The following is a 26,889-nucleotide window of genomic DNA, read 5'->3' as shown; positions in this document are numbered from 1 at the left end:
CAGTTGATTCTATCCTCATGGGGTTTTATTTCCTCATGGGTTATTAGCCATGTTATACAAATCCAGATTGATTGATATGCTCAGATCCACAGTGCCTCTGTTTTGTGCAGTGCGATATAGTGTACTATTTTAATCTCTAATATGTTAATTGATACTATGGCCTACTGAAAAACTTGTATAAATGTGCAGTTTATTTTGTAAATGAATTTGTTTTTGATTGGTCCTCTGTTACTTTTCTCTCATATTTGCTTTCTGTGCTGAGATCAACACTACAGTTCTTTGTTTTTTTATACTACGCTTTGTTTTTATCAACTGCATGATTGAAACCTGTTTTACTTTCAATGTTTTATCCTCGCAATTGTGCACGTTTTCTTCCAGACATAATGCCATCCTCACAGAGAAGTGAACACAATGAAAAAATGCCAAAGTTTGAGCAAAATGAGGACAATCAGAACTTTTCAGATGCTCTCGATGGGCTTGAAAGAAAATCCGAACAGAAGATTCCTAAACCCAAAGTCCGAACAGTGACTTATAAAATTGCTGATACCCAATCAGACAGTGATAGCTCTTTTTCCAAGCCACCCAAAAGGAATGATTCCTTGAATGGCACAGGCACACGCAAGGGTATTTTAAAACGAAGTCCAAGTTCGAGCTCAACTGATTCAGAAATACTTCGCATTTCTCAAAGTCTAGATTCTCAGAGCAAAACGTTATCACCCAATTCACCCATTCTTGAAGGAGAAGCTGTAAAGAACTACTTACAGAACCCACCTGATCAGTCGTCACAGAGCTCAATTGATCGGTTAAAACAGGTGCGGTTTACATCTGTTGATGTCCCAGATACTCTTCCACCTACTCCTGACACTCACAAAGGTAGAGAAATAGGTGAGTTTGATTTGTTAGAATCTGATTATGCTAAAAACAGCAAGGATGATATTGACGGAGTGAAGCCATTGTACAATGAACATGAATCTATCCAAAATTCCATCTATGCACATCCAGAGAGGGTAGACATGGATCCTGATGTGGCAGCCACTGCATCCAACGAAGAGGATCGAGATATTACTCTGGATGCATCTTCAAATTTGTGTCTTAATTTAAAAACTGAGGCACCTGGACCACCGCAAGTACCTCCAACTTCCCTTATAACCACGCAACCACACCAGTCAAGTTCTGAAGTTTTGCAAGAAAAAAGGTCACTTGTTGATGCAGCCTCCATAAAAACCTCCAATCACATCTTTGATAATATTCGCGAGAATGAAGAGCCCACAAGTGGAACCTTCCCAAACAGGGACTCATCTGATCTTTCAAGCCTTGCATCCCAGGCATCTACATTATCAATTGGTAAGAAATTGGTTGAGACTGTGATTCCTACTTAAACCTATCCCACCTAATCATTAGAGTTTACTGATTGGAACATCACTTTAAAAAAAATATTTTTTTGTAATTGTCAATTTGTAATTCTCCACTAAGCGAATTTCAAATTAAGTGTTACGCTGGAATACAAATTGCTATGTAAGATATTTTAATTCTACTTTTTGGGGTACCTTATTAGCATAAGGCATGAATGCTACTAATGTAATTTCTTTCTTGGTTTCACATGCTTGCCACTGCTTGCTATATAATATAATCTAGACATATGGGCCTTATCTGACTCTTTGGGTTAAGGTACACAATGTTTTTTTCTTTTTACATATCTAAGTATTCGGCTTGCAATTTTGATCACTAGTACTAATGATTGTGCATGGTATTTGAGAAATGAATGGCAATTGCTCTCATTTTTTTATAAGCATTTAAATGTGATTAAATAGAAATGCCATGACAACCCAAAAGAAGGAGATTACTGTGACAAAGTGGTTATTTTGAAATGTGTAAATCCTAAAGTTCTTGAAAATTGTGTCAATCTTTACTGAGGTGACTAAGGGACACCCTCAAACATTTATTTAGGATTTCACAGTTGTTTGCTTCCTATGCAGAACATGGCGTCATAAGCCATAAACTAAAGTAGGAACAACATGGTGATGTCATGCATTTCTAAATATAATTGTTAAAAAAAGAAGCCTATAGTTAATGTAAACCCCATTATGTAGTATTCCTTCCCAATCTGGAAAGGCAACTCTTTGCTTTATGTTATAGATCAGCAACCAGTGTATGCCAAGATTAACACCCCTCGCTTGTCAAAATTGGACTCTTCAGACAAACTGCAAGGTAAGCTTATTTAAGGGATTCTAACCCTAAATGTTCTTTGAGGCCAGGCAGATAGATATGGTGGTAAATGCAGGCAGGTAATTTATCTGTATCATAAGAGCTTGAGAGACTTTGGGACTAACAATGGCCAAATAACCTTTGCAAATCCCGCAGGAAAAGAATCGATAGATGAAAGTGATCCATCACGCAAGACTGAAACCATGATTATGGACAACACCAAGCCTAACAATGATGACAAGAGAGACAATTTCAATGTACCACAGAATGCCAACCTTTTAAAATTCAATACAGATGTGCAAGAAAGCAAAGACGAGACATTTAGAACCAGCAAGCATTTCAGTGGTAAGTTTGAAAGTGCAGTTAATGTAGGGCTCCCCAGAATAACCAAATCAGTAGAACGACCTGAGTTAGCAACACACATTTCTAAAGAATTGCAGATAGAAGCAAAACAACCCCATGATAAGAATGTAACTGTGGGGAAGAGTGGATGGGACAGGATTGACAAGACTACTGATTATTTGATAAACAGAAAAGAAGAGCAACAGTCTCATTTAGATGTTAGAAGCAAAGAAAAAGTTGATAATGGTTATTATTATAAGCACATCCTAAAAAGTCCACAGCAAGATGATGATGAAAAAGTGAAGCACTATAAAAACAGAAATGTAGATGATGTTAGATATCCTGTTACGTTATATGGCAAAATTGTTGGTGACTCTAGCAGTGATTCTCTTGAACAAGATGGCACAGCAAATATCACTTGGAAGGGACCCCAATTCTTAGATAATAAAGAAACAACAGTTTTGCATGTAGTCAGTACAACCAATTCAAGTATGGAGCTGCATCAGAATGGATCATGTGAAACAGCTGTGCTTTTTAACCAGAGTGAGCATCCTCCACTGCCATTTGAGAATGCTTCTCATCAACAAGACATTATGAGGCAAGATCTTCCAACTGATTCCATGTTTTATTGCACACATAATACCCCACCTGAACAGGAAACAGGAGACACTGTTAAAAAAACATGCTTCTCCCCAGAAGTACCAGGCCTGCACCAGCTAATAAAAGAAGACCCTTACTCTTTTAAGAAAGCAAGTAGTGCTGATAGAAAGATTCACCATAAATCTGCAGCAAAAGGACAATTTATTGGTGAAGTTGCTGTAAAAGACATTGAAGAAATTGTAAGCAAATCAGAAGTACCATCCAGATCTAACATAAGTGAATTTAACATTGCATTAATGAAATTAGAAAGTGAAGCAAATGCATCCTTAAACTCAAACCGTAATAAATCAAGTAAGGGGTCCTCTGCAGATCAAAATGTGAATTCTCAACCTCTATTAAAAAATAGTGGCACCTCTTTAAGCGTAGTAGATGAAGCTGAAGAAGTGGATACCCTGAAAAAATCGACATTATTCCAGGCACAAGAAGAAATCCAGCAGTCCATGGAGTGCCCTGTAGCAGAAGCAGTCTCTCAAGAAGTATTCGAAATAATACAAAGGACAGTTGCTCCTCCCAATGCCACCCTGGATGAATTTGACCAGAAGCTAGAAAGATTGCACAGAGACGAGTCTGCTGAATTGTATCCACGTTATCAAATGCATGAAAATGTACTCCAAAAGCCTATATCTGCATGCGAGAAACAAAATGCCCCTAGCTACTCCAAAGAGCCAACTGAAAAAACCTGGCCTCCGGCAAAGTATGAGGCCGGAGAATTTACCACTGAGTTAGCAAGGGAAAATGAGGGGACCACTTTACCATTACTTTCAAAGACCCAGGTGCAGCACAGTCACCTAGATTCCCCCAATCATGAAGTTAAAGAAGCTGTTGTAAAAACCATTGCACTTCCAAAATCTGATCATGATGATTTTAAGCTTAGCTTGGAAAAGCTACATATGGAGTTGAATGACACATCAAGTGCAGCACAACAGACAGTAAATGAAGTGATAAAAGTCGAGGAAAAACATGACAGAGAGCACCCAAATATTCCTAAATATCCTACAACAGAGATTGTAGACCAAAGCATTGCACAACAGAACAGTGAACTTAGAAAAACAAAAAGCCAGGGAGAGAAGTTGCGCGAACAGCTAAAATCCCCAACACACAATAAGTCGCCTGTAGAACAAGGTTGTCTCAAATACCCCAAAGATAAATGGGTGGCTGAAGAAGTGAAGGAGGTTATTGTTAGAACTGCTGCTCCACAAAAAGATACCAGTCTGTTTCATAATGGTTTACAAAAGCTTTCCACTGAGGCCTCTGATTCTTCATTGCCAATGGATTTCAAACCAAGTGAAGTGGTTAGAATGACAATTAAACAATCAGAGGAGTTCCAGAGACCACCGCCTGTAGAGACTATAGGGAGATCAGTAACCCAATCAAACTTAAAACCTGTTGAGTCTAAACCTAATGTAGCAGAGGTTCTGAGAAGGTGCGAACAGTACCCTAGAAAATCAAAAGAGAAAATGTCCAGTAGAATTAGAGAAGTAAAAGGGCACCATACTGAGGTAAGAGAAGTTGGGTTACAATCGATCAGTCCAGCAAAAGGCGATATTGATGAATTTAAATGTGATTCAGAAAATATTCAAAACCCAGTTGTACAAGGGTCCTTTCCAGTGCTCCATACGTCTTCACAAAATATTGAAGAAAAAATGTTTTCACCACATAAACACCCTCTGGAACAGGCAATGGTAGAAGAGATTATGGTTAAAGAAAAGTCTTCCATAGCCCCAAAAGCTTACTTCAGTGAAAGCCCGTCTGGACATCCCAAAATAGTGTCACATGCAAGTGCCCTTCAGGACCCATCAGAGCAAGCACCCCTTAAAGTGGATGAGGGGTTTGTTAAAATGTTTTCACCAAAGGGTGATGTGAGTGATTTTAACAGCTTAAGGAATTTAGCCAAGGAAGCATCACTTTCTTCATCCTCTGTGCATCTGACGGAGGTTCCTATGCAGAAGAAGTTTCAAGAAAACGATTCTGCAAAGCAAATAGAAACAACTTTACAATTCTCGAAGGATGTAGCTGTTGAAACAACAATCATGTCACCAAACTCAGAGCTTCTGGAATTCAAAGTGGAAGAGGAACAACACTCTGAATCCCCAAGAAAAAATAGTTTATTAATAATAAAAATAACTGATGTGCAACCCAACTTTGAGCATGGTGCATCAAACACTAGTGTAAATAAGTTACTTAATGAGTCCTCTCCGCTGCACAACAAAATGATCAGAGAGCAAATGTCAATTAGCCATCTTCAGGAAGAACTACTTCAGGAAGTACAAGAAGTTCCAGAAAAAGTCTGTGTTCCCACAAAACCCGACGTGAGTGCATTTAAAAAAGGTTTGGAAAAGCTTCAGAAGGAGGCATCTAAGCCTGTGCAGTACAGTGCAGTTGAAATTCCTAGAGTGGCTTCACCACTGCAAAACGCAAATGAGATTCGCAAAAGTGTTTCATCAAAGCCTGTCATGGAGTGGAATACTAATATAAATAAACCTATGGAAGTATCCCCTCCATTGTGTGACACTGCATTACAGGAGCAGATATCAGTTAGAAAACCAGAAGAGGTAGAACATCCTCAGGAAGTAACAGAAGTTGTGCTAAAAACTGCAGTTCCCACAAAGACTGAGCTGAATGGTTTTAATATTGGCTTGCAGAAGCTTTGTCAGGAGGCATCTGAGCAACTCTTGCCAGAGCTTCAGAAATCGCCAGGTGTTATCAGAAGTCAAGAGCAGTGCTATATTGAAGGCTCCAAGGAAGACATAGGTGGAAAGATGGCAGTGTCGCAGACAACCAGTGCCAGTACTCTTGTACAGCACAAGTTAGTATTGGAGGAGGAAAAAGCCTCTAAACAGCTTGGTGAAGAAGTAAAAGAAGTTATTGTAAAAACTGTTTTACCGGCAACTGATGTCAGTCCATTTAATCTAGCCTTAAATAAGATGTTCATTGAGGATTCACAGTCCTTTCAAGTGACTCAAGAAGGCACAGTGCAGACCAAAAAAGATGATTTTTCGCAAAGGCAGGCTGATATTGCTGAAAGTACAACTGCACCACAAAATTCCGACCTTTTGGCTGAGAAGGTACAAAGGGATGCCTTGCCAACATTGCTAGTACATAAGGAATCGTATGGCATGACAAACTCACTAGAAATAAATTCTGAATGCCCACAAAATGAAATGAGGTCACCAATGGGAAAAACAGATGTTTGCCCCAACAGTGACTGCAGGGAATATAAGACTAGTGTAATTAAGCTACTGGACAACACACCATTGCAACAGCAGGAATCGATTAATCACAGCAAGGTTAGCGAGCCCCCTCAAGAAATAAGTGAAAATGTTGTAAAGACTCTTATTCCCATAAAAAATAACCTAAATGAATTTAAGATTGGCTTAATAAAGCTTCAGCAGGAGGCATCTAAGTCACATGTGCCAGAGTCTACAGCTGTGAGCAAGAGTGAAAATATGAATTCTGCACAACAACATGAGTACCTTATTGAAGTCCAGAAGGAGGAATGTGTGGGCAGTCGAGAAAAGCCTGTGGTGCAACAAGCTACTGACCCCAATGTGCTGCTTACTAGTCCAGAGGCACCATTGATTCCAACATTACTAGTAAAGCAAAGTGCACCTGAACACCTCAAGGAGGAGACAGCCCTGCAAGAAGTAAAAGAAGTTGTTTTTAAAACAGAAAAACCAGAGCCTGATGTTCGTGATTTCAACAAAGCTTTGAAGAAACTGTTAACCAATACACATTTGTCTCCTGTGCAGCAGGAAGGCAGAGTACATAGGTTTGAAGAGCAACTTTCTACACAGCAAAAGCAAAGTCCTCTTGCATGCCACACAGAGGAGACTATAGAAAGGAAAACTGCACTGCCACAAAATCATGTGTTGGAATTCAAACGTAGGTTAGAGAAGCTACAAAAAGAAGCCTTGATGTCAACTTCCCCTGGACATGAAAAGGCTCAGAAAGATCTTTCTGCAGAAGAGCAAAGTTCAGAAGAGTACCCAAGTAAGGAAGTTGTAGAAATTGTAAGAAAACAAAGTTCTTTTAAAAGCACAAAGGAGGACATGTTTCCTCAAAAAGTAACAGAAGTTATGACAAAAACTGCTGTTCCCCCTAAAAGTGGCCTGCAAGATTTTAAAATTGGTATAGAAAAACTTCAGAAGGAGGCACTGGAGCCACGGCCCCCAGTCCTTGAGAAGGCTAGTTCTATGAACAGAAGCCATGAAAAGGACTTTATACTAGAAGATAAAAATATTTTTGAATGCATCAATGACGAGGTTGCAGAGAATGCAGGAAGGAGGGCCGGAACTACACTAGCTGGCAACTACAAAGTGGATGCTTCACCACATTGTACTTTATCTGCACACAGAAATGATCCGTTATGTTCTGGGGGAAAGGTACCCCTTCCCAAAGTGAAGGAAGTAGTTAGAACAGCTGTTGTTTCATCAGAAACCAATATTGATGATTGTAAGAGTGACATAAGTAAGGTAAGTGTAGAGGCCTCCCTGTCTTCTTCCATATACCATGGGCAACCCAGCAAGCCAGACAAAATGCACAAATACTTCAAACTGCAAAAGCAAAGGGATCTTAAAATAACAAATGACAAACGTGCAGAAATGGCGTGTGCTCCAACAAAAGATGAACTTGTGCAAAACACTAACCTGTTACCAACGTCTCCAAAACAGCCAGAATTTCCACAACATGTACAAAACTATGCTGACTTAACTAGAAAAGAGATATCATTTGTAGAAAAAGCAGATGCCCAACCCATCATTGACAGTGGTGAACTGAACCAGAGTGTGACTAGGCAACCTAACGAGTTATCCTCTCTGATGAATCGCAAAGCATTGGAAGATCAGAGGTCACTTGATCTCTGTAAGAAGGAACTAATCCCTTGGGGAGTAAGTGAGGTTGTTGTAAAAACTGTTGCTCCCACAAACAATGACTCAAATGTGTTTAAAACTGGATTGCAGAAGCTACACAATGAAGCATCTGACCCAGAGTTGATTGAGGCTGAAAGCCCTAACATTGTGGTGAGGGTGCAAGGAAAATACTTCTCACAACAACCTCCAAGCTTCCCTGGAGGCCCAAAGGAAGGCATAAAGAAAGTAGAAAATGCAGCCATTCCACCAGTGGTAGACACTAGTGGACTACATGCCAGGCCAAATGTCTATTTACAGCCCAAATTGCAGGAAAGTCCTCAGGAGAATGTACATATTCAAGAAGTGAATGAGGTTATTGTAAAATCTATTTCTCCAAAGGATGACCTCTGTGAATTTCACAAGGGCTTACAAAAGCTAGTTACAGAGGCGTCACTTTCCTCTCCAGCACTTCAGGTAACCGATGGACAAACCAAGATTAAAATTACAAAGGAGAGTTCTCTGAAATTCCCAGTGGAAGAGTTAGTAGAAAGGACATTAGCACCCACGAAAGCTCCTGTAGTGGATTTTAAAGCTGCTGTAGAAAAGCTGCAAATAGAGGCTTTGAAGCCAACATCCACAGGAAATCCAACAGCTGGACAGGAAATCAAACTCCCGAAACATTTGACAATAGAAAAGAACCACCCTTATTACCCAAGAAAAAATATTGCTGAAAAAGGAGCTTCTAAATGCAATAGTGAATTGGGCACTGGCTTAAATAAACTGAATAAGGAATCGTCTCCAGTGCACCCCAAAGCATTAGAAGAGCAGGGGTCCTTTAAGCTTTGTGAGGATAAGAAACCCTTTAATGAAGTAAGAGAGGATATTGTAAAGACTACCACCCCACCAAAATGTGTGCCAAACTTTAAGGACAAATTACAAAAGCTTCATAAAGAGATGCCAGACTCATTGTTGCCAGTACCTAAGACGACTTCCATTGTGTTCAGGACTGAAGGAAAAGACTCTATGCATGAACCACAAGGAGGTGATATAATCCAAAAAGAAGACGTAGTGGATAATGTGAACATGGCATGTGGACTACCAGCTGCTAAACCTGTTGAAGGCAATTCTGGTCACATTGTTTCACTTCCACATCTTTTTGATTCAGAAACAACAGGCTTGAAAGATTCATTTCTAACAGAACCCCATGTTTCAAACAGAATGGAAAATAGTGAGATTTATGTTACCAACTCTGTTAAAAAGGACACAGTTCCTATGAATGAAGTGAGGGAACATGTGGAAAAAACTACTGTTTCAACAAAAAAGGATCTTTATAAATTTGTCAGTGGACTACATAAGCTTGTTGAAGAATCCTCCTCTCCACTACAAGATACAACATTTGAACAGCAAAGACCTTTGCAGAGCTTAAAGATTGGATTGTCCTCTGAGCAAGTGAAAGAGTATAATTTCAGATCTTTAAAACTACCAAGCGCTGGTTTGACTAAATATGGCAGAGGAAGGGAAAAGGTGGATATAAATGCATCAACAACGAACTCTCTAGCAGACCAAGGGTCTAGCAGCGGGGCCAAGGTTCAACAAATGTTGTCTAAAGAAAAATCATATCAAACATTGAAGCACCACAGGAATACCAGTTGTAATAATACTGAAAGTGATGTTTCTCTCAAAACTCAGTTAGAGACTGTGCTAAAAACTACTGTACTTCCCAAATCAGCATTAGGTGAATTTAAGACTGGATTGAACACAACAAACAAAGAGGCGTCTCCATCTTCACAGGGATTACGCAAGAACTCTAATATTAATGCAGACATCTATAAAGGTAAAATTAAACACTCTCAGCGGGGCAATCAGAGTGGTGTATATGCTGGACCAGTCTCTGAGGAAATAGACAACCATGCCAAGCTTCTAACTGGAGACTCCAAGCAAGACGTTGGGCAATCTCAGTCACTGCAAAGTAAGCTTTCTGTAAAATTGAAACAAAGTCAGTACCAGGATGTTGACGATCATCAGGAAGAACTTCCTCCACCTGAGGTTATGAAAGCATTTGATGAAACTATTTCTAATCCGAAAAGTGCTTTTCCCATTGGATTTGAAAAAGTGTACAATGAGTTTTCTGAGGCTACATTAGCACGGGCAGATGATCAAAGAAACATTGTCCACAATTTTCCTGAGGTACAACAGGGAAGAGTTAATGATCAGAACAAAATACCAGCAATGCCTATTACAAAAATAATTAAACATGGCCACCAGGGTTATCATCAACAGGAGACAACACTTCACCAAAAAGTAAACAAGTCAGTTATTTTATCAAAAATTGAAACCAGTGCATTCCAGGACAGACACACAAAGCATTGTCTGGATGCTTCTGACACGTTTGACAAACAGGCTGATAACTTGGAAAATACTTCTGAAAACATGTCTGTTCAAGATCAGGAAAAAATAGATCGAACCATTGATCTTGGCAAGATTAACAGCTCAGCTGATAAAAAAGGAATGCTTCATAGTGGAAGATATGATGCAACAAAGGAAAATACCCAAATACTTCAAAATAGTTCTTCGTTGAAACAGAAATACAGTGATGATTTAGATGGGTCACAGTTATTGAGGGAAGCAACAGGCAACACAGTCAATGCTTCCACAGCTGAACAAGGTATGCTTCCTATTGGATTTGAAAACCTGCAAGGGGGGGATATTAAAAACATACTTACATTAAGTAGGGAATCCAATAGTACCACAGATAATTACAGAAATATCTCTAAAAATGATCAAGAAAGATTGTGTAGCCCAATATATCTTGGTCAGCCTTCCAGTATATATCCGACATTAACCAGGATTCCTATTAGAGAAAAAAAACTGTGTGAAGAAAAACCTCTATCATTACCACGAAGGCTTTCAACTAAAAAGATACAGCTTGCTCACAGGGTTTCGACTGGTTACCAGCTCGAGACATTTCTTCCCCAAGAAATAGTAAAGACAAGCAGTGAAAGACCTGTTGGACCAAAACCTGAGCTTGGTCCTTTTAATGTTAATTTTAAAACCGGTTCTGTAGATAATGTATTTGAATCCCCCACACCAAACAAATCCCCTCATGCTGAAGAGGAAAAGTCACAAATGTCACAAACAAAACGTTCTACAACAAGAATCCAACTTCATCGAAATGTTTCTCTTCACCAACTGAAAGAGAAATATGAAGTACGGGCATCCTTAGATCCAGTAGAAGGCCCAATTCCTCCTAAACTAGACAACAGCATATGTGCAGCCAGGGGTCACATAGGTAGACCTGGCAGAAATCAGGAATTCAAAACTGATACAGTTCTGCATACACCAGTGTCCCCATTGGAGAAGTCAAAGCTATCCAATAATCAAGTGATTTTAAGCCTCTCCCACCCATGCTCAACTGTCCCAACTAAAGAGAAACTTTCCATATTTGGAAACGAACAAAGTGACTGTGGAAACTTGGGTGCTCATGCGTCTGTCGTTAATGAAGTAGAAATGGCTAGACTTAATCGAAAATTGGAGTTTCTTCACAGTACGGCCCATTCTGATCTTCCTTCACCCATGCGGACCATCCAGTCAGCAGAAATAAATTGTGAAGGGATAGTATTATCTGAAGGCACCAAGGCAGGTTCTGATAAAGATTCCCAGGCTCAAAATTCACAGGAATTAGGATCATCCAACTTCAGAAGAAAGACAACAGTAGAGAAAGACCAGAAACCTTTAGTCAAAAGTAGCAGTGTTGCGCTGCAGCTTTCCTATCCTTATGGCAAAGATAAGCATTCTAGAAAGTTTGTATCCAGTCTCCCAAAGGGAAATGTAAAATTGGATAGAAAGAGCTATAATGATTTCCCCAGGGACCATTCTTAAGTCCTGCCTTGTGGACATGTTCTGTGTGATTCCCTTTTGGGATCACATTTAAATAGGTTTGCTGGTCCCTATCCGAATCCTAATGTTAAGAGTCCAGGAATTGTTTGAGGTCCTTCACCTGGGGAACCTGAAAGGCAGCCCCAGAGACATACTTCTCAACATATATGATTGCCACTGAAAACGTTACTCTGAGGTTTCCAAACATAGTGTCCCTAGACAGCTTTTTTCAGAAATGTGCTAACATATTGTGTAGCTGTATTAAGGAGAGGGTTGGGTTTACTGTCCTAAAAGTTCTTGTTCTTCAGTTGTAGCGAATACCTGATTTAGCAATGATGTGAATAAATATAAAATGCAGTCCTTCCAGATTTATGAAGTAATGATGACAGGTAAAATTTTAGTCTAAACCATTTTGTATTTAGGAAAGATGTGAAAGCACTAATCTGCACTTTTGAGATCTTCTGTCTAATTTTGCTATGAATGTTGGCTTTAATATGCAACCTGTATATGTCCCGTTATTAAACAAATCAAAAACCTGAAACAAGAAGCACTGAGATGTGAATATAATTGTAAGCTTTGTCTAAAAGTTCTTCTTTGCTTAAACTAACAAGCATGTTTTGATGTTGCTTTGTGTTTCTAATTGCCTTGCTTATGTAACATGAAGATTTATGGGTCGATCCAGCAATTATGCATTGATAGTCCGGTAAATTTTCCCAGAAATATTTGCTGCAAATGTTCAGTAGTACAGATGTTAATCCCTTTACACTTCGACTTTTCATATGTACAAAGTTCAAGTGATAATGGATTTCTCTGTATGGACCGTTTTGATAACAGAAACCTTTGAAGGAGTTCTGTACCCAAGCCAGGGAGTCCACAACCAGATTTTGGTTTTTACCAAGATTGGCCTTAATATTAATTGAACAGCTCCGATATGGCCCCAGGTGGGTGGTAATAGTCAGGCCTACGATGATGTGTAACTGCACCCTACTTCTCATACAAAAAAGGTGTTCCCGGTTAATATTTAAATGTGTGCTTGAATGTGTACCAACAGCAGTTTACAAGCAGTGATTAAATGGTAGCCAGGAAATGCCATATTCAGACATTTGTAATTACAATCCTCTTCTTTAGGAAGACATGCCATATTGCCTAAGTTTTGTGTGGAAATCCAAAATTTTTAACCGTGCATGAAGACTTTCCCATTTGTCTACATATTGACGGTTTCATAGTTTTTTGTCAATAGAAAATACATGAATGTAAAAAAAAAAAAATACTTTTTCATGCTCATTCGCTCAGTGTTTCATATTACACATTTTTGGTTAGTTGCTGGATCGACTTCCAAGTAGTATTCAATAAAGAGCTATTTGTTTGCATTTAATTGGGTTGTTAATTGGAATTGAAAATGAACACTAAAAATACTTGACATTTGATACACACTCTGCTGCCAATAAGTACAATGTTTGTTAAAGTGCTAAATTATTGTTTATATAATTTTCTAAATAATTGGCGACTTTTATCTTCTTTGAGGTTGAACATATTTTTCTGTACTACAACTATGCAGTTCATTTTACAAATAAAATCCAATTAAGTAGCCAATGGTAAGATTTTTCTGTTCTTCAAATTATCTGCTTTAATCTTCATAAAGAAAACTGGTTCAACAAGATTGCTGACTCGAAATAACACGTTGATGTCAATTAAGAGGGGTATAGTAATGAAAGTCGTGCAAAATAAAACATCCTTAACCTCTAAATACAAACATTTATTGTTAGTAGATCAAATAATTAATGGTGCAAATTTATTCTCAGGTCAGCTGTTAAAACATAATGTAATTTCACTAGATGAACGGTTAGCTAAAAAGAGTCCACTAGTTTGGATTAACGCGACAACAGTTTGTGACAATTTTGTTTTTAAGCCATAAAATTCCCTTGGTTGGACCACCAATGGCAGAAGTAGAAATAATATATGCAGTAGTTGGAATAATGTGACTGTCCTGATTTGATGTTTGTTTGCTGAGACACTCTCAGCAAGGAGACTGTATTGTGTACTTTACACGTTTCTGTCTACGGTGGAGCACATTCAGTTCTGACACTTTCCCTCACTAGTTTTCTAATGAATCGAATGCCAAATGCCATCATTCCCCTATACTACTTGTAGTGCCGGTAAGTTTGATGCAAACTTTGTTTGTTCTGCTTCTTGGCAGAGCTCTTTATGGCAATGGCTTTGAGCTTCTTGGAGATTTTCTGTTGATTTTCTAGAAGGAGACCCACTTAAACATTTTCATCTACTGTATGGATAGCAAGTCTGGGCACTGTTTAGTTACCTAGACCCTCGTTACGAGTGTGGAGGTCTTATGACCGCCACATAACAACCCTGGTGGTCTGACTGCCAGGGAAGTGCCAGGATCTTGGGTCCCAGCTGTCTGGGGGTGACGGAAATCCTAATCTGCAATGGGAGCGCTGCATGTAGCGCTCCCCTGTGGATTCTGATCTCGTTCTCTGCCAGCCTTTTGTGAAAAGGCTGCTGGTGAACAGGTGCAGGGGGCCACAGGTGGGGCCCCTTCCCAGCACCCTCACACTGTCTGCTCTGCAGACAGTGAACATTGCAAGGTTGCTGGTGCCCCTGCTGGCTACAGCATTGCAGCCAGCTCGATTACGAGCCAGAGACACTACTGTAGCCTGTTTCCCACTAGGCTGGCGGGCGAAAACCTAGGTTTCCAGCCGCCAGCCTAGCAGGAAACTCTTAATGGGTCCAGTGGGGAGGTAGCCAGTGTGGCAGCAACCTTCCTGTCGGAAGTTCATCAGACAGTGAAAACTGTCCACTGAACTCCTACTGTGGCCCCTAGTATTCAGATGTGGGCTATGGGGCCCCCACTGCTCTAGGGATGCTTCAAATGATGACTGTAGGGCATTCCATTAATGAGTCTTCATTCTGATGGTGTTTTTAGGTACATAGAACTATCATGCCTAAAATACATTTGAGTTGTATGTCTCCAGTTTGTTTTTTTATAAGGGAATACTACTTCTTAATTAGAGATTATTTTGGGTAACACAGCGTTTGAAACTTGCTTGATTCAGTTTCTGGTCTCTCGGATTTCATAGCATAGACGCATAATTGTAGTGTTCCTATGCTGGAATATTATCTTGCCTAGTAGGCTGGAATGCAATGAAATCTTCAACCCAGATATTCTTTAAACATGATGCAGACCCTTCACCCATACTAAGAGGCATGCTTCTTTGTTGGTTTCACAAAGATGTTCTGATGTGTTGGTTAATTTTGAGTTTACAGTTGGAAAGATGCAATAAGGCGAAATTCTCCAAAGTACCAATGTGAATTAATGAAACATATAAGAAGAAATGTGCATACTGGACTGTTTGAACTAACAAGTTTCTGTACTGTAGGCCACTACCGGAGCATACCCAAAGACGGTACAAGTTATATCAGATAGATTTACCATTTATATTTACCCCTTTAGCTTTCACAGTACCACATCACATACGTCACTTAACTTGGGTATCCTAAATGGCACACAAAGAAAGGTCCCTTACATGTTGATGAATATGCCTTGACCTTATGACTAGGTAAGACACATTTTTCACCAGTCTGAGTGATGTGGTAGGGTCCATAAACTACAGTATTTCCATTACACCAGTTTTTAATCTTTTACTAGTGAACTAAAAAATCTATTAATTTAGGAGGTAGTATCACTAGATATAATCTTAACATCCAAGGGACTCCGATAGGATGCACATATCCAATCTTGTGCAAAATTATACACAATAGAGCTCTGGATGATCCTACCAAGCAACCCGCTTGCTAGCGAAGGGCAACCCCTATGATGAAACCTACACCTAGTGTGGGTGAGAGGTCCACCTCCTTTTTAAAGAATAGTTGGGTTGAAGAATTGATTGCGGACCAGGCTGCTTTGTAAGATAATATTCTTTCATAGGAACTGTAAAGGTTTGTGCCTGTATTTTGGGAGTTAAAACTGTCCTGTTCCTTACTGACCTCCCTCTTCCCCATTTGTATTTTTTCCCAAATCTCATGCCACACATTGCAAGAATTAAAAATGGCTGTTGAGGGTCCCCCTGGGTAACGTCCCTCTGCCACATTTATTCTCCATGTCTGCTTTTCCATGTGAGATTTTAAAAGTGTAAACTACTTGAAAAAGCAGCCTAACTCTTGTTAACTGTGAGACTCCACATGTAGCGAGGATTTGTCCTGGCAAACAAACCCATCAGATCTGAAAAAAGCAGGCATGGACATACAAGAAAACTGAAAGTTCTGTAAGAGACGCATGGCTCTCTCAAAATGACCCTCCTGTGTGAAAGACTGACATTTTAGCATAGATCTTTAGTAGCGCTATTGTTTCTTCTCTTTTCAAAGTTGCATTAACACCTCTTCTAAAAATCAGTAAAGCTCATTGCACATGAATGCTCAAACAATGATGGCAGACCACATTGATTCTAGGATATCTTTAACAACATAAACCGGACCTCTACTCAGCCTAAATAGAAAGCTCAGGTGAATTTCATTCTAATTGGCTTCAAACTGTCTGCAGTATGCCACAGCTTCCCAAGACCATCCCAGGCAAACATTAGATGAGGTTGGAAAGTAAGAATCTAGTGAAGGAAGAAACTGCATCTGTTGATCAGCAAGACATTAAAAGTATTTCATAGGCATTTAACTATGCAATGTGTTTAGAATTATCCTACCTTAGCTAACAGATGCATAGGTAAACCTAAATGGCAACTTACGTTCTATCAAGTGCTCCCTTCTAATAGTACCAAATGTTAATTGCATCGCTAACATCTGTAGGGACCTCTTCTCCAATGGAACCTGTTATAGAAAACACTAATACTATTGTTAATAAAAGACTGAAATACACTTCACATCCCTAAGAGAACCTAAAACATCCCAATCATTAACTTAATTTAAAATAATGTGAACTTTTGTTTTGTATCTCTGTGGACTTCAAATCCATTTTCTTTGTTAAGTTTACATAATATTAACTAACGTAATCGTATTTCTGAAAAATAACTGAAGAATTTCAAAGTATTTTCTGGGCTCTAAAATTAACCAAATTCATCAGACAGTAGTGGATGAATAAAACAAATAAGCACAATGTTGGGAAGTAAAATAATAAGAGAGAAGAAAGAAAGACAGAAAAAAGAAAGGGAGTTTGTGAAAAAGGGAAAAGACTGACCTAGAGGGAAAGCAAAGGAAAGACATTAGGGCAATGGAGGTGTGAGAGATATGGGGAATGTGGATACAGAAGGTTAACAATATGATGAGAAGGAACATGAGAGAGAATGGAGATAAGGCATGACCTGTCGGGGTCAGGCCTTCAGCTTGGTATTCTGTGCACATTTACAAAATAATTGATCAACTGTTGCGGTGTATGAATGTACTTGAAATTAAAATCTTTATTTGCATGATTAATTGAAATCTTAGCAAAACATAATTAACTGATAACATATTTGTAAACGTCTCTTTATCTTTTAGTAATGATATATTTTTTTTATCCGGCCCTTAATAACTTTTTTAAAAGACTTCGGAGGCAAGGGATTTCCCATAAAGGTCAAACCTCCAAATAATTAATTGCTGCTTTTAAGTACTACCAAGATGGGGCATTTGTATTCATTTGTTAGTCTTGCCAGAGAATTTGACATAGTTGATTTGATTCTTATGACTTAATTCTTTTCCAGATTTTAATGTATGCCCCTTTCCTTGCAATCATTTGATTTACTAGACTGACCCCTAACCTTATTTGAGCCAGCGAAGCATTGCATGGTAGGGGAAAAAGCGACCTATATATTGTAGAAAGAATTGCATTCAGACTTAGAGCATCCCTGACTGCAGTGCCTCACTTCCATAGGTAATACTTGGTAGTAATTTAGCTGATATCACTTTTTGTAGTGGTAGGTGACTTAAACCTTCTACTGGTCTCTGTAATGTTCGAAATTTGAGTAGCAGTGTAATTCCCTTTCTTCGCATATCCTCTTTGTTAATGAAACAAGCCCCTTTCATCAAAAAGAACTCCCAGTTATCTATAACTTTTAACCTGTTCCAATTGTTGGCCTTGTAGGTACCATTTGTGCTTTTTCTGCACTGTTACTCTCTACCATGATCTTGGTATTCTTTTTGTTGATTGTCATACCATTAGCCATGCAATAATTAGATACTTTATCGATAAGGCTTTGCAAACCAACTTTGGTTTGGCTTAAAAGAATGACATCCGCATAAAGGAGGTTCAATATTTGCTTATTACCCAGCTGTGGAGGATGCACATTTACTTCATCCAGTGCTTCTGTCAAATCAGCCAAAAATAGGTTAAACAAATAGGGTGCTAGGACGCATCCTTGCTTCAAACCCTATTATGACTTAATTTTCCTGGAAAGGAAGGAGCCGACCCCTTTATACACCCTTACTCAAGTATCCATATAAAACATTTGTATTGCTTTTAAAAGGCAAGGAGGGTATCCCAAGCATAATAGTTTTTGCCAGAGAATATGTTGTTCTATGCAGTCGAACGCCGACTTAAAGTAAACAAAACACATGTAAATTGGTTGTTCATGTAATATATGTTTATCTATTAGTATCAAGAGCACCAGTATGTTAAACACTCTCCCTAGTCCTTGGATGAGCCCCGTCTGATTCAGTGGAATGATGTGTTTTCCTTCCACCCATCCTGACAGTTCACCTAGGAGAAGACCTGCAAAGGAGCTTTGTGTGCTCAGGTGTCTGGACATAAACTAGAGACTTCACTTATTTATGGGTTTGGGGATGCTCCGTTCCTACAACAGTATGAATTAATCATTACATGAGGTAAAGTCACACATTGCTCAATAGCAGGATTATAAAGTTGCTCTAATTCTTGATTGAAGTTTGGGTAGTCATGATCTGGTATTTGATTTATTTTACAAATAATAAGCAAGGTAACATTTTGCATGAAATTGCTTTACAGAGCAACAGTGCCAGTACATTCATCAATGAGTATGGGGTGGTAAACAGTTTTGACTGTTGGTTGTTGTTTGTGTATGGATTAGTTGCACCAGAGGTGTGATTGGAATTGACGAAGGAATGCACATCCTTATGTTATTACATATATCTAACTAATGGATCCTAGAGGCATACAATGTACTGTCATACATTTTTGATAGTAAGTAGAAGGACTCATCATTTTCCCAATCCTAGCTGCAAAATATGACTTTTCAGTTCTATTATAAAGTCTTGTGGAAAGAGTAACATTGGTGTCAGATGACAAAGAGCACCAATTCAGAGTGTCTACAATGGGGAAGGACCTAACTTTGGGGGAGCATGTGGTGACTTCACTGTAACGAGAGGATTGAGGTTGTGAATTGTAGATTTTGCGCAGGACTGACAAACCATGATTTTTTAAGATGGGTTGATATGGGTATGATGAGTCTGGTGGTAATAAGGAAGCTTGTGATGTGTGTTTGGAGTAAGGTGTCATTGGCTTAAGGGTGATGGAAGACCCCAAATGAGGTGTCATCAAGGGAAGAGGCGTAGAGTGAGAAAAAGAGGGCCTGTGACATTAGCCCTGTATGTATTGAGCGGTGTACCTATTGATGTCTTTGAGTCCCATACAACTAACGAGGAGCAATTAGAGAGGTAAGAGGGGACTCATTTGTGTATTAAGACAGTGATGCCTAGTGAATCTAGAGAGGAAAGTAAAGTATGGGTGTTGATAATGATGGAGCCTATGCAGTATGAGGGTGGAAAGAATTAGATTGTAATCATCTGTACTGATAAATGAAGTATGATGGGTCTTATTCCATGGAGCGTGGTTTACCAAAGCCACATTGTAGCGGTTTATGAAGATTATCAGACAAAAGGTAAACTCTGAGGTAATTTAAAAAAAAGAAATACTCCAGTATCTTACAGAGAGAGAGGAGCTGAGATACCAGACAAAGGATCAGTAGTAGGCTACAGTTGAAGTAGAACCATTGCAGATTTCAAGCAAGTTATATAAGTGTCAGATCTCTGGAACTAATTGAAAAGAGGGGGCAGATGGGGAAAGATGATGGGTGTGTGATAAGAGGTTTGATGATTAGAATGGTTCTAATAGTGCATGGGTTGGGATGGTCACTTTGATTATAGGAATGTCTACTCCTTGAGAGTACGAAGTTGCAGTTGAGTAGGATTCTGGAATGATGCATACAGGAAGGAGTTTTGCTTTGCGTCAAAGTGTGAAGGTGCAGTTGAATGAAATTGAGTGATGGTGGCAACACAGGGCTGTTAGTGTTAAATAATGTTGTCAAGGGGGTTTCTTTTTTTTTAAGTGAGTGTGTGGTTATTCAGTTCCAAAACTTTAATACTTACTACAGCAAATGGCTTTTTGGAACAGATGTGCTAAACATGCCCCTTGCAAATACTGAATAGGTATGTAGTCGCAAATCCAGATTATGATGCAGGAACATTTTACTGAACCACGTTTGGGATTCATATATACCAAAAGGCCTTTTTTCACAGTTGCAAATGGCTTGATTCTGTGAATTGGACTGTTTGCGACCTCAAAAAGGCTTTTAAAGGTCCTTATCTGGAAAAGTTTGAGGGCTGTTAAAAGGCTATAATGTCTATATTCAGCCCTCTGCATTGAGGAGTCTCTAATGTGACAAAGGATGTGCACAATTCAGCAGACTCAATGTCTGGCTAAATAGCTGTCAAGGTTCCAATCAGGATCATGCACTTTCAGACATTTGGTGCATCCTCAACCTGATCAATTCTTAATTAATTTGTCAGTACTCAAAATAATGTAGTAGAGGGACCAGGAAAGATGTGCTCTGAAAACCTAATCTGCGAGGTGGTATATTTAAAGACTTTGGATGCATCAGTTGGATCATTTTTCACCTAGAGAATACCTTTGTGAATATTGTGAGCATTTATGATCGTACTAGAGTAATGCATTTATTTACTCAGGCAAATAGTATATTTGTATCCGTTTAACTTGACCTTCTACTCATTTAAGCTTGCAAATGATTGAGATTTCCTCCATCAGCATTATATGCATTTGAATTGAATTTTCATTCTACTGAGTGAGGGTGAAACCAAGATGCAGTGCTCCTATTATCGTTGCGTCCGCTTCTGGAGAATGGCCTATTTTATTCAATAACCAGGGCTGTCCAATTATTAAAAGCAAGCCCATGTGTGTTGACGGAATTGGAGAAGTTGAACATCTTAGTTATTTTGCTAACCTGCAGTGATTTCTAATTTTTCATAGCCCTTCCTGTTTGGGAAATCTTTAGTGAATGGGTTGATAAGGTTTCATATTTATGAATTTAGGAGTTTTGGGGAATCCTGCAGGGTTGGCTCATGGCCACTTCATAGCAGGAAGGTAAGTGGCTAAGAATACAGGACACATCAAAAGGTTCAAAGATAGTCCACTGTCTGACCAGAGGGAAAGTGTGAGCCTTGTGCCTCGGTCTCCATCATTGCGCTAGCATTTCTTCAGCAGAACCTCATTTCCTGAGAGTGCACTTTTCAGATGTGAAAAGATTTGTGGTGTTTTATGTGGTATGGTAGTGCGACCTCACTGTGTAACACACTCCTGAAACCATCATTTGTAAACACTCTAACTTAACACTGGATTGCTGTGGCTTCAAGCAGCAAGGCTTAAACAAAGAAACTAGGGTAAAGCATTTAGAAGCACCAAACAACAAAATAAAGTAACAAAACATGAAATCAATCGGACAATTTATTAAAATAGATTATATTTGGATGAAATTTTACACACCACCTTGAGCAACATCCCTTGGAGGATACCAGGGATATAGAGTTTTAAGTAAAACTTAAAATTCAACTTTTTAGTCCAAAGCGCAAACCAGCATTGGTAACCATAAACTTTGTAAACTTTAAAAAAGTTTAAAAGAGTCGTGACTGACTATTTTTGACTGGACTGGGTGACTAATTCCAACAGGGAGAAGGACAGGGGAGCCTATAAGGAGTATTTAGACAGCCATAGACCTCAAAGGGCCTGATGCTGGGATGCAGGATGCTGAAAGATGCTCTTTGTGCTGTTCTTACTCGGCCCACAGGCATGGGGGATGGCTTTGGCCGCAGGGTCCGAGTCCAGTGGTCTGTTTGAGGCAGTAGATGTCCAGCTACAGCTGGGCTACTGTTCTCTGGACACAGCTGGTCCAATGAAATCCTTTGATGAGCGTTAGTGTCCGTCTTTAGCGACCAAGCCACACTCTCACAACTCTCCCGAGTGCAGCAGACAGAAGTGCAACTTTTGAGTCCAGAGTGGCAGTCAGTGGCATTTCCTTGCAAGTGGCTGTGGACAGGCCAGGACGGGCAACTTCAGCTTTTGTGTCCCTTGCAGTGGAACACAGGATCAGCCAACTGACCCTTGGAGTCACGACTTCGGTCTGGGGCTCTGGAGCAGCTTCCACAGGCACAGTCCTCTTTGCTAGCCCAAGAAGCAGCAACTGCAGTCAAGCAGTTAGTGCAGCCTCACTTGCCAGGCCCAGGGGTCAGCAGGGCAGCCCTTCTTTGATCCGCTGTCCAGTTCAGAGTGCCAGTGGTGCTATATTTATGCCCAGAAAGTGCTCTGGGGCACTGATGTGGTCACTAGCCCAAGTACTACCAGGATCACTTCTGCCTTATATTCACTTCTGGTTATGTGTGACATCTAGCAAACCCAGAGTACATTATTCTGCCCATTCCCAAGATGCCTGAAGCTTTCCTTGTATGTTAGGAGCTTCATTGCCCACATTGAGGGTGGGCTACCTGTGGGAAACATGCCCTTGTAAAAAGAAAATATGCAAATGCTTTCTCTTTTCTGTTCCAGCCCCAGTCAGTCTGCCTGAACAAAGCAGCAGCCCCACATGAGTGTGATCAGCATTTGTCCACTAAAGACAGCTTCCCCCTTTGGGCCAACACCCTGTTTGACTTTGAGCGATGGGGCCGTAGTGCCCCACTCTGTGGCAGACCTCTATTTTTCCTGAGCCTGGGAGTCATTCACACTACTCCACAGGAGGACAGAAGACTGTCCTGTAGCCAGCAGCCACAAAAGGTCACTGGACAAACTGGACAACAGAGTGGCAACATTCTAAAAGTTGCTTTGTCTTAAAAGTGATGGTAAATTAGACTTGGGCACCAAGTTGTGTTTAATGCCACAATTAATATGATACCTTGACTAACCCATTTTAGTAGTCCCAATCAGGAGTTAGCAGGACTGAGATGTCAGTCTGTAACTCTGTGTTAGCTAGAGGGGCTACTAAGCTTTCCAAAGTACAACATTAATTTGGAAGTTCTACTGCCTTACAGCCTTCCTTAGGGGAGATTTGATTTATATATATATCGTTAAGGCAAATGGGGACTTTGCCATTGGTTTGAATGGCAAAGTCTAGCTAGCAGTTTTAAAACTGTTGTTCCAGGCAGCAGTGGCTGGCTCGGAGCCATTTTGTACTTTGTCAGATGCATGGTGGCACAATAGGTGCCATAGCAATGGTGAATATACTAAATTGAATGTCCCATACTATATACTAGGGACTTACAAGTAAGTCAACGTATGCCAATTGGGGGTAGCCAATTCGACCTACCTTTTGTAATGGGTTAAAACATTAGCATTGAGGCCTGGTTTGGAGGCCTCAGTACACTCCTAGTCATAAAAAGTAAAAACAACCAACAGCAGCTAGTAGTCCAAATGGGGGCATAAAGTGGGGTGGCAGAGGCTACAAAAAGCCTGTTTACACACAAGACATTTTCTGAAATGGAGGTGCATGGGTTTCTGGCATAGATCTTAGACTATGCTTCAAAGCGTTCCATCAAGTGAAGATCTGTTGGTCGGGCAGGTACTAGCTGGATTGCCATTGACCTCTAACTGAGGTGCAGTGGGTAGTCAAAGTTTTAAAGTAGACCAGTCTTTTGCGCCTAAGGTTGTATATAGTGTGGCACCTTGAAAGTATAATCTTTGCACTTGGTGCAGTAGTCCAGCCACCCTAAGACAAACGTCCTAATCAACCACTCTGGTAAGAGTTGAGACTCCCTAACTTTTCATCAGTTACATGTGGAATAGATGTAGTCTGAAATTGTCAAATAGAAACAGCATTTAATTGCCTTCAACAAGTTTGAGTTGTTCATTGTTAGATTTTGTTGATGTTGCCTCTATTTTATCCCCTTACTTGTTTGTCTGTTAAAGGCAATTTACCACTATCCCACAGCAGGGGGTTTCTTGTTCTTTGGTGTGCACAGTGACTAAATTGCCCAAACGGCAGGGCTTGACATTGCAGAAGTACCTATACCCCAACACACAAAAGGCAGTTTATATATCCTCACATCTTGTCTTATAGTTTTCAAAAGGTTCCCTTTAATAGTAGAGGTTTTCTTCTGAAATAGAAAATGTGCTCATTTTGCCACATGTATCTGGCTGACATCAGATTTCTACTGAATTCTATTTCTTGTGATGTGTGGCTGATAAACATGGCCTGCAGTTATCAAATTGAACAAGTCTGTGTTGTCAGAGTGCTTGCACGTTGTACCTCTTGAAAAAAAGAAAAAAAATGTCTACCTCAGTCTGTGTGTGCTCACAGGACTCTTAGGGCCTGATTCTAACTTTGGAGGACGGTGTTAAACCGTCCCAAAAGTGGCGGATATACCACCTACCGTATTACGAGTCCATTATATCCTATGGAACTCGTAATACGGTAGGTGGTATATCCGCCACTTTTGGGACGGTTTAACACCGTCCTCCAAAGTTAGAATCAGGCCCTTAGTCATAAACACGCAGGACCTGAAGCCAAGGCCAAGATTACTGTTCAGGAAAGTAAAAACCCTGAGGCTCAGCAGACTGCTTCCTTATGCATATTTATCTAGCTACTGCATCACCCTATTTGATGTCATCGTGGTCCTCATGGCACCCACCAACCAACAATCACATTTCCTACTTTGTGGGTGCTTTTCCAAATGAAGTAGATGATAGAATTTACGGGTGTTGTGCAGTAAAACTACACAGTGCATCAAATTCTGCTATCAACAAAAGGGTTAATCTGCAGTTCATCTCGACTGCTAAACTGGCTTGCGAGTGGTTTCCCTCCTTTTGAATTCACAGAGCGAAAAGAATGGCCATTATCTCTTTTTCATCAGTTTGAAATCCTCTCTTACCTGTTGTATCCCCCCTGCTCAGCTCATGCCCCATTAATGCCATGCTGGTGCCCAAGCTGAGCATATTGATGCCTTTAAAATGCAGTTCATAGGTGATATGAAAATAATACTGCAAATTGAAGCACATTTTGCTGTCATATCCCACACTGTACATACCTGTTTATTGTCCACTTAAAAAGGGATTAACTCAAATTTCCATCTGGCCCAAAGACCTTTGATTTCTACATACAGACCCTTTGGCCTTAGGAGTTTAATGAAGGAAAATAATTTTTGTAATGCCTTCTCTGTTTCACTCCATATTGTCAGTGTCACTATCTTTAGCTTCATTGTGTTGCTGCGCTTATTCTATCGTCTTTTTATCTCATATTGACACACAACAGCTTGCATCTGGTACTACCGATGTATCTGTTTAGTGGCTTCCAGCAGCAAATACTTCTGCAAAATTAGTCAGAAACCAGGGAAAGCAACACATCCATCCTATGTTGGAACCACTTCATTGGTTATCATTTGCGAAGAGACTATATTTTGTGGTGTTTTGCTAACAGTGTTATGGCTTCATTATGGAAACACTACAAGCTCCTTCTAAGCCTCCTAACACCCATAAAAAAACTGTAGATTGTGGCCAACTCAGTTATAATGGGCAATGGTATTAATTCCAGGGCTCTGTTATCTGGAACACCAAAGTAGGCACATACTCAAATAACCATAAGAACCTAGTCTTTTGGAAAAAGATGAAGCATGGCTTCTCACCCATCCAGACTAATATATTTTGCCTTGTGTCCTGTGAAGACCATTTCAGCAGATAAATATTACTTAATTGCTGGATTAGTCTTGATTTTTGAAGGTGTTAACCTGGCTTTTAATTGTCCTGTGGCAACCCCCACTTCAGTCCTACGGTTTTGATCATTATGACACTTTGACATTAATACATAGAATTGTGACATCCAGGTCTATTTCCTACTCATAGGGATATGGGGAATTGCATCAAGGGACAAACATCAAGAAAAGTTATTCGGTCCTCCAAGTAAATGGAGCTTTAAGAAATGTATCAAGCTCAATCCTTGTTCTTGAGAAGTGTACAGAAGCCTGGCTCAGTGGTGTTTACTTTTTATCAGCATACCAGAAAAACTGCTTATTTTATTTCTTTGTTGCATTCTACATTTCCATCTGAAACATGACCAAATTGTCGTCTTCAAAACAGGAAATGGAACATCTTGATAATTTGCCAGTTTTTGATATTGTACATTATATGTAGATTTTATTTCCCAATTAACCTTTCCAGAGTGGTACATGAAAGGAGTAACATATTGCAGTGATCTGCATCCTCAACATACTTCTTTCTTAGATAAATAAACAATGGCATCGTAGAGCGAAACCCAATCAAATTCCTACTTTGTTTTTAGACAACTAAGTGCAATTTCAGTCCTGGCAGTGTATAACTTGCGAAATGGGCACAGAAAGGTTTGCAGAATTTTTTTTCCTAGATTATATTCCAGAATGTTTCTTCTGGTCATCTGAGGGCAAGAAGGACTTCCTTAGAATTACTGCAAATAAACAGCCTGGCCGAACAGGAGGATCACTTCATTCAGACATCCAGGAAATAACAGTAAATATGACATTTGATGGCAAGGTCCTGTTTCAGCTGTTGGCTGTATAGTTGCTGGGAGTGCATAGCAAGTGTGGTCCTGGTTATGGCGTTGGTGTTTTTATGTAGGTAGACATCCCCAAGTTAAAAGTTTGAGAAGGTGGAATGTACCTTAAGTGTTTCAGGGCACAATTTCCTAAAGGAAAACAGCAACCTCCAACAAGAACTGCAAGTCTATTGGTTCCAAATCAA

The 26,889-nt window shown here is 39.7% G+C and overlaps 1 protein-coding gene across 19 annotated transcripts in view; it reads left to right on the top strand.

Moving 5' to 3' along the window:
• SYTL2 (synaptotagmin like 2) overlaps positions 1-26,889 on the top strand; it is a 389,039-nt gene that overhangs the window by 251,342 nt on the left and 110,808 nt on the right. For 11 of the 19 annotated variants that reach the window (XM_069203964.1, XM_069203962.1, XM_069203967.1 and 8 more), the window contains 3 exons: positions 379-1,344; positions 2,137-2,208; positions 2,362-2,550. In XM_069203964.1, the coding sequence (XP_069060065.1) occupies positions 379-1,344; positions 2,137-2,208; positions 2,362-2,550 (1,227 nt within the window). The remainder of the gene's footprint in view (positions 1-378; positions 1,345-2,136; positions 2,209-2,361; positions 2,551-26,889) is intronic. The other 8 variants (XM_069203968.1, XM_069203975.1, XM_069203973.1 and 5 more) reach the window with 3 other exon arrangements.

The sequence above is a fragment of the Pleurodeles waltl genome, chromosome 8 (genome assembly GCF_031143425.1).
Source record: "Pleurodeles waltl isolate 20211129_DDA chromosome 8, aPleWal1.hap1.20221129, whole genome shotgun sequence".
NCBI lineage: Eukaryota > Metazoa > Chordata > Amphibia > Caudata > Salamandridae > Pleurodeles > Pleurodeles waltl.
This window is presented reverse-complemented; position numbering and strand designations above follow the sequence as displayed.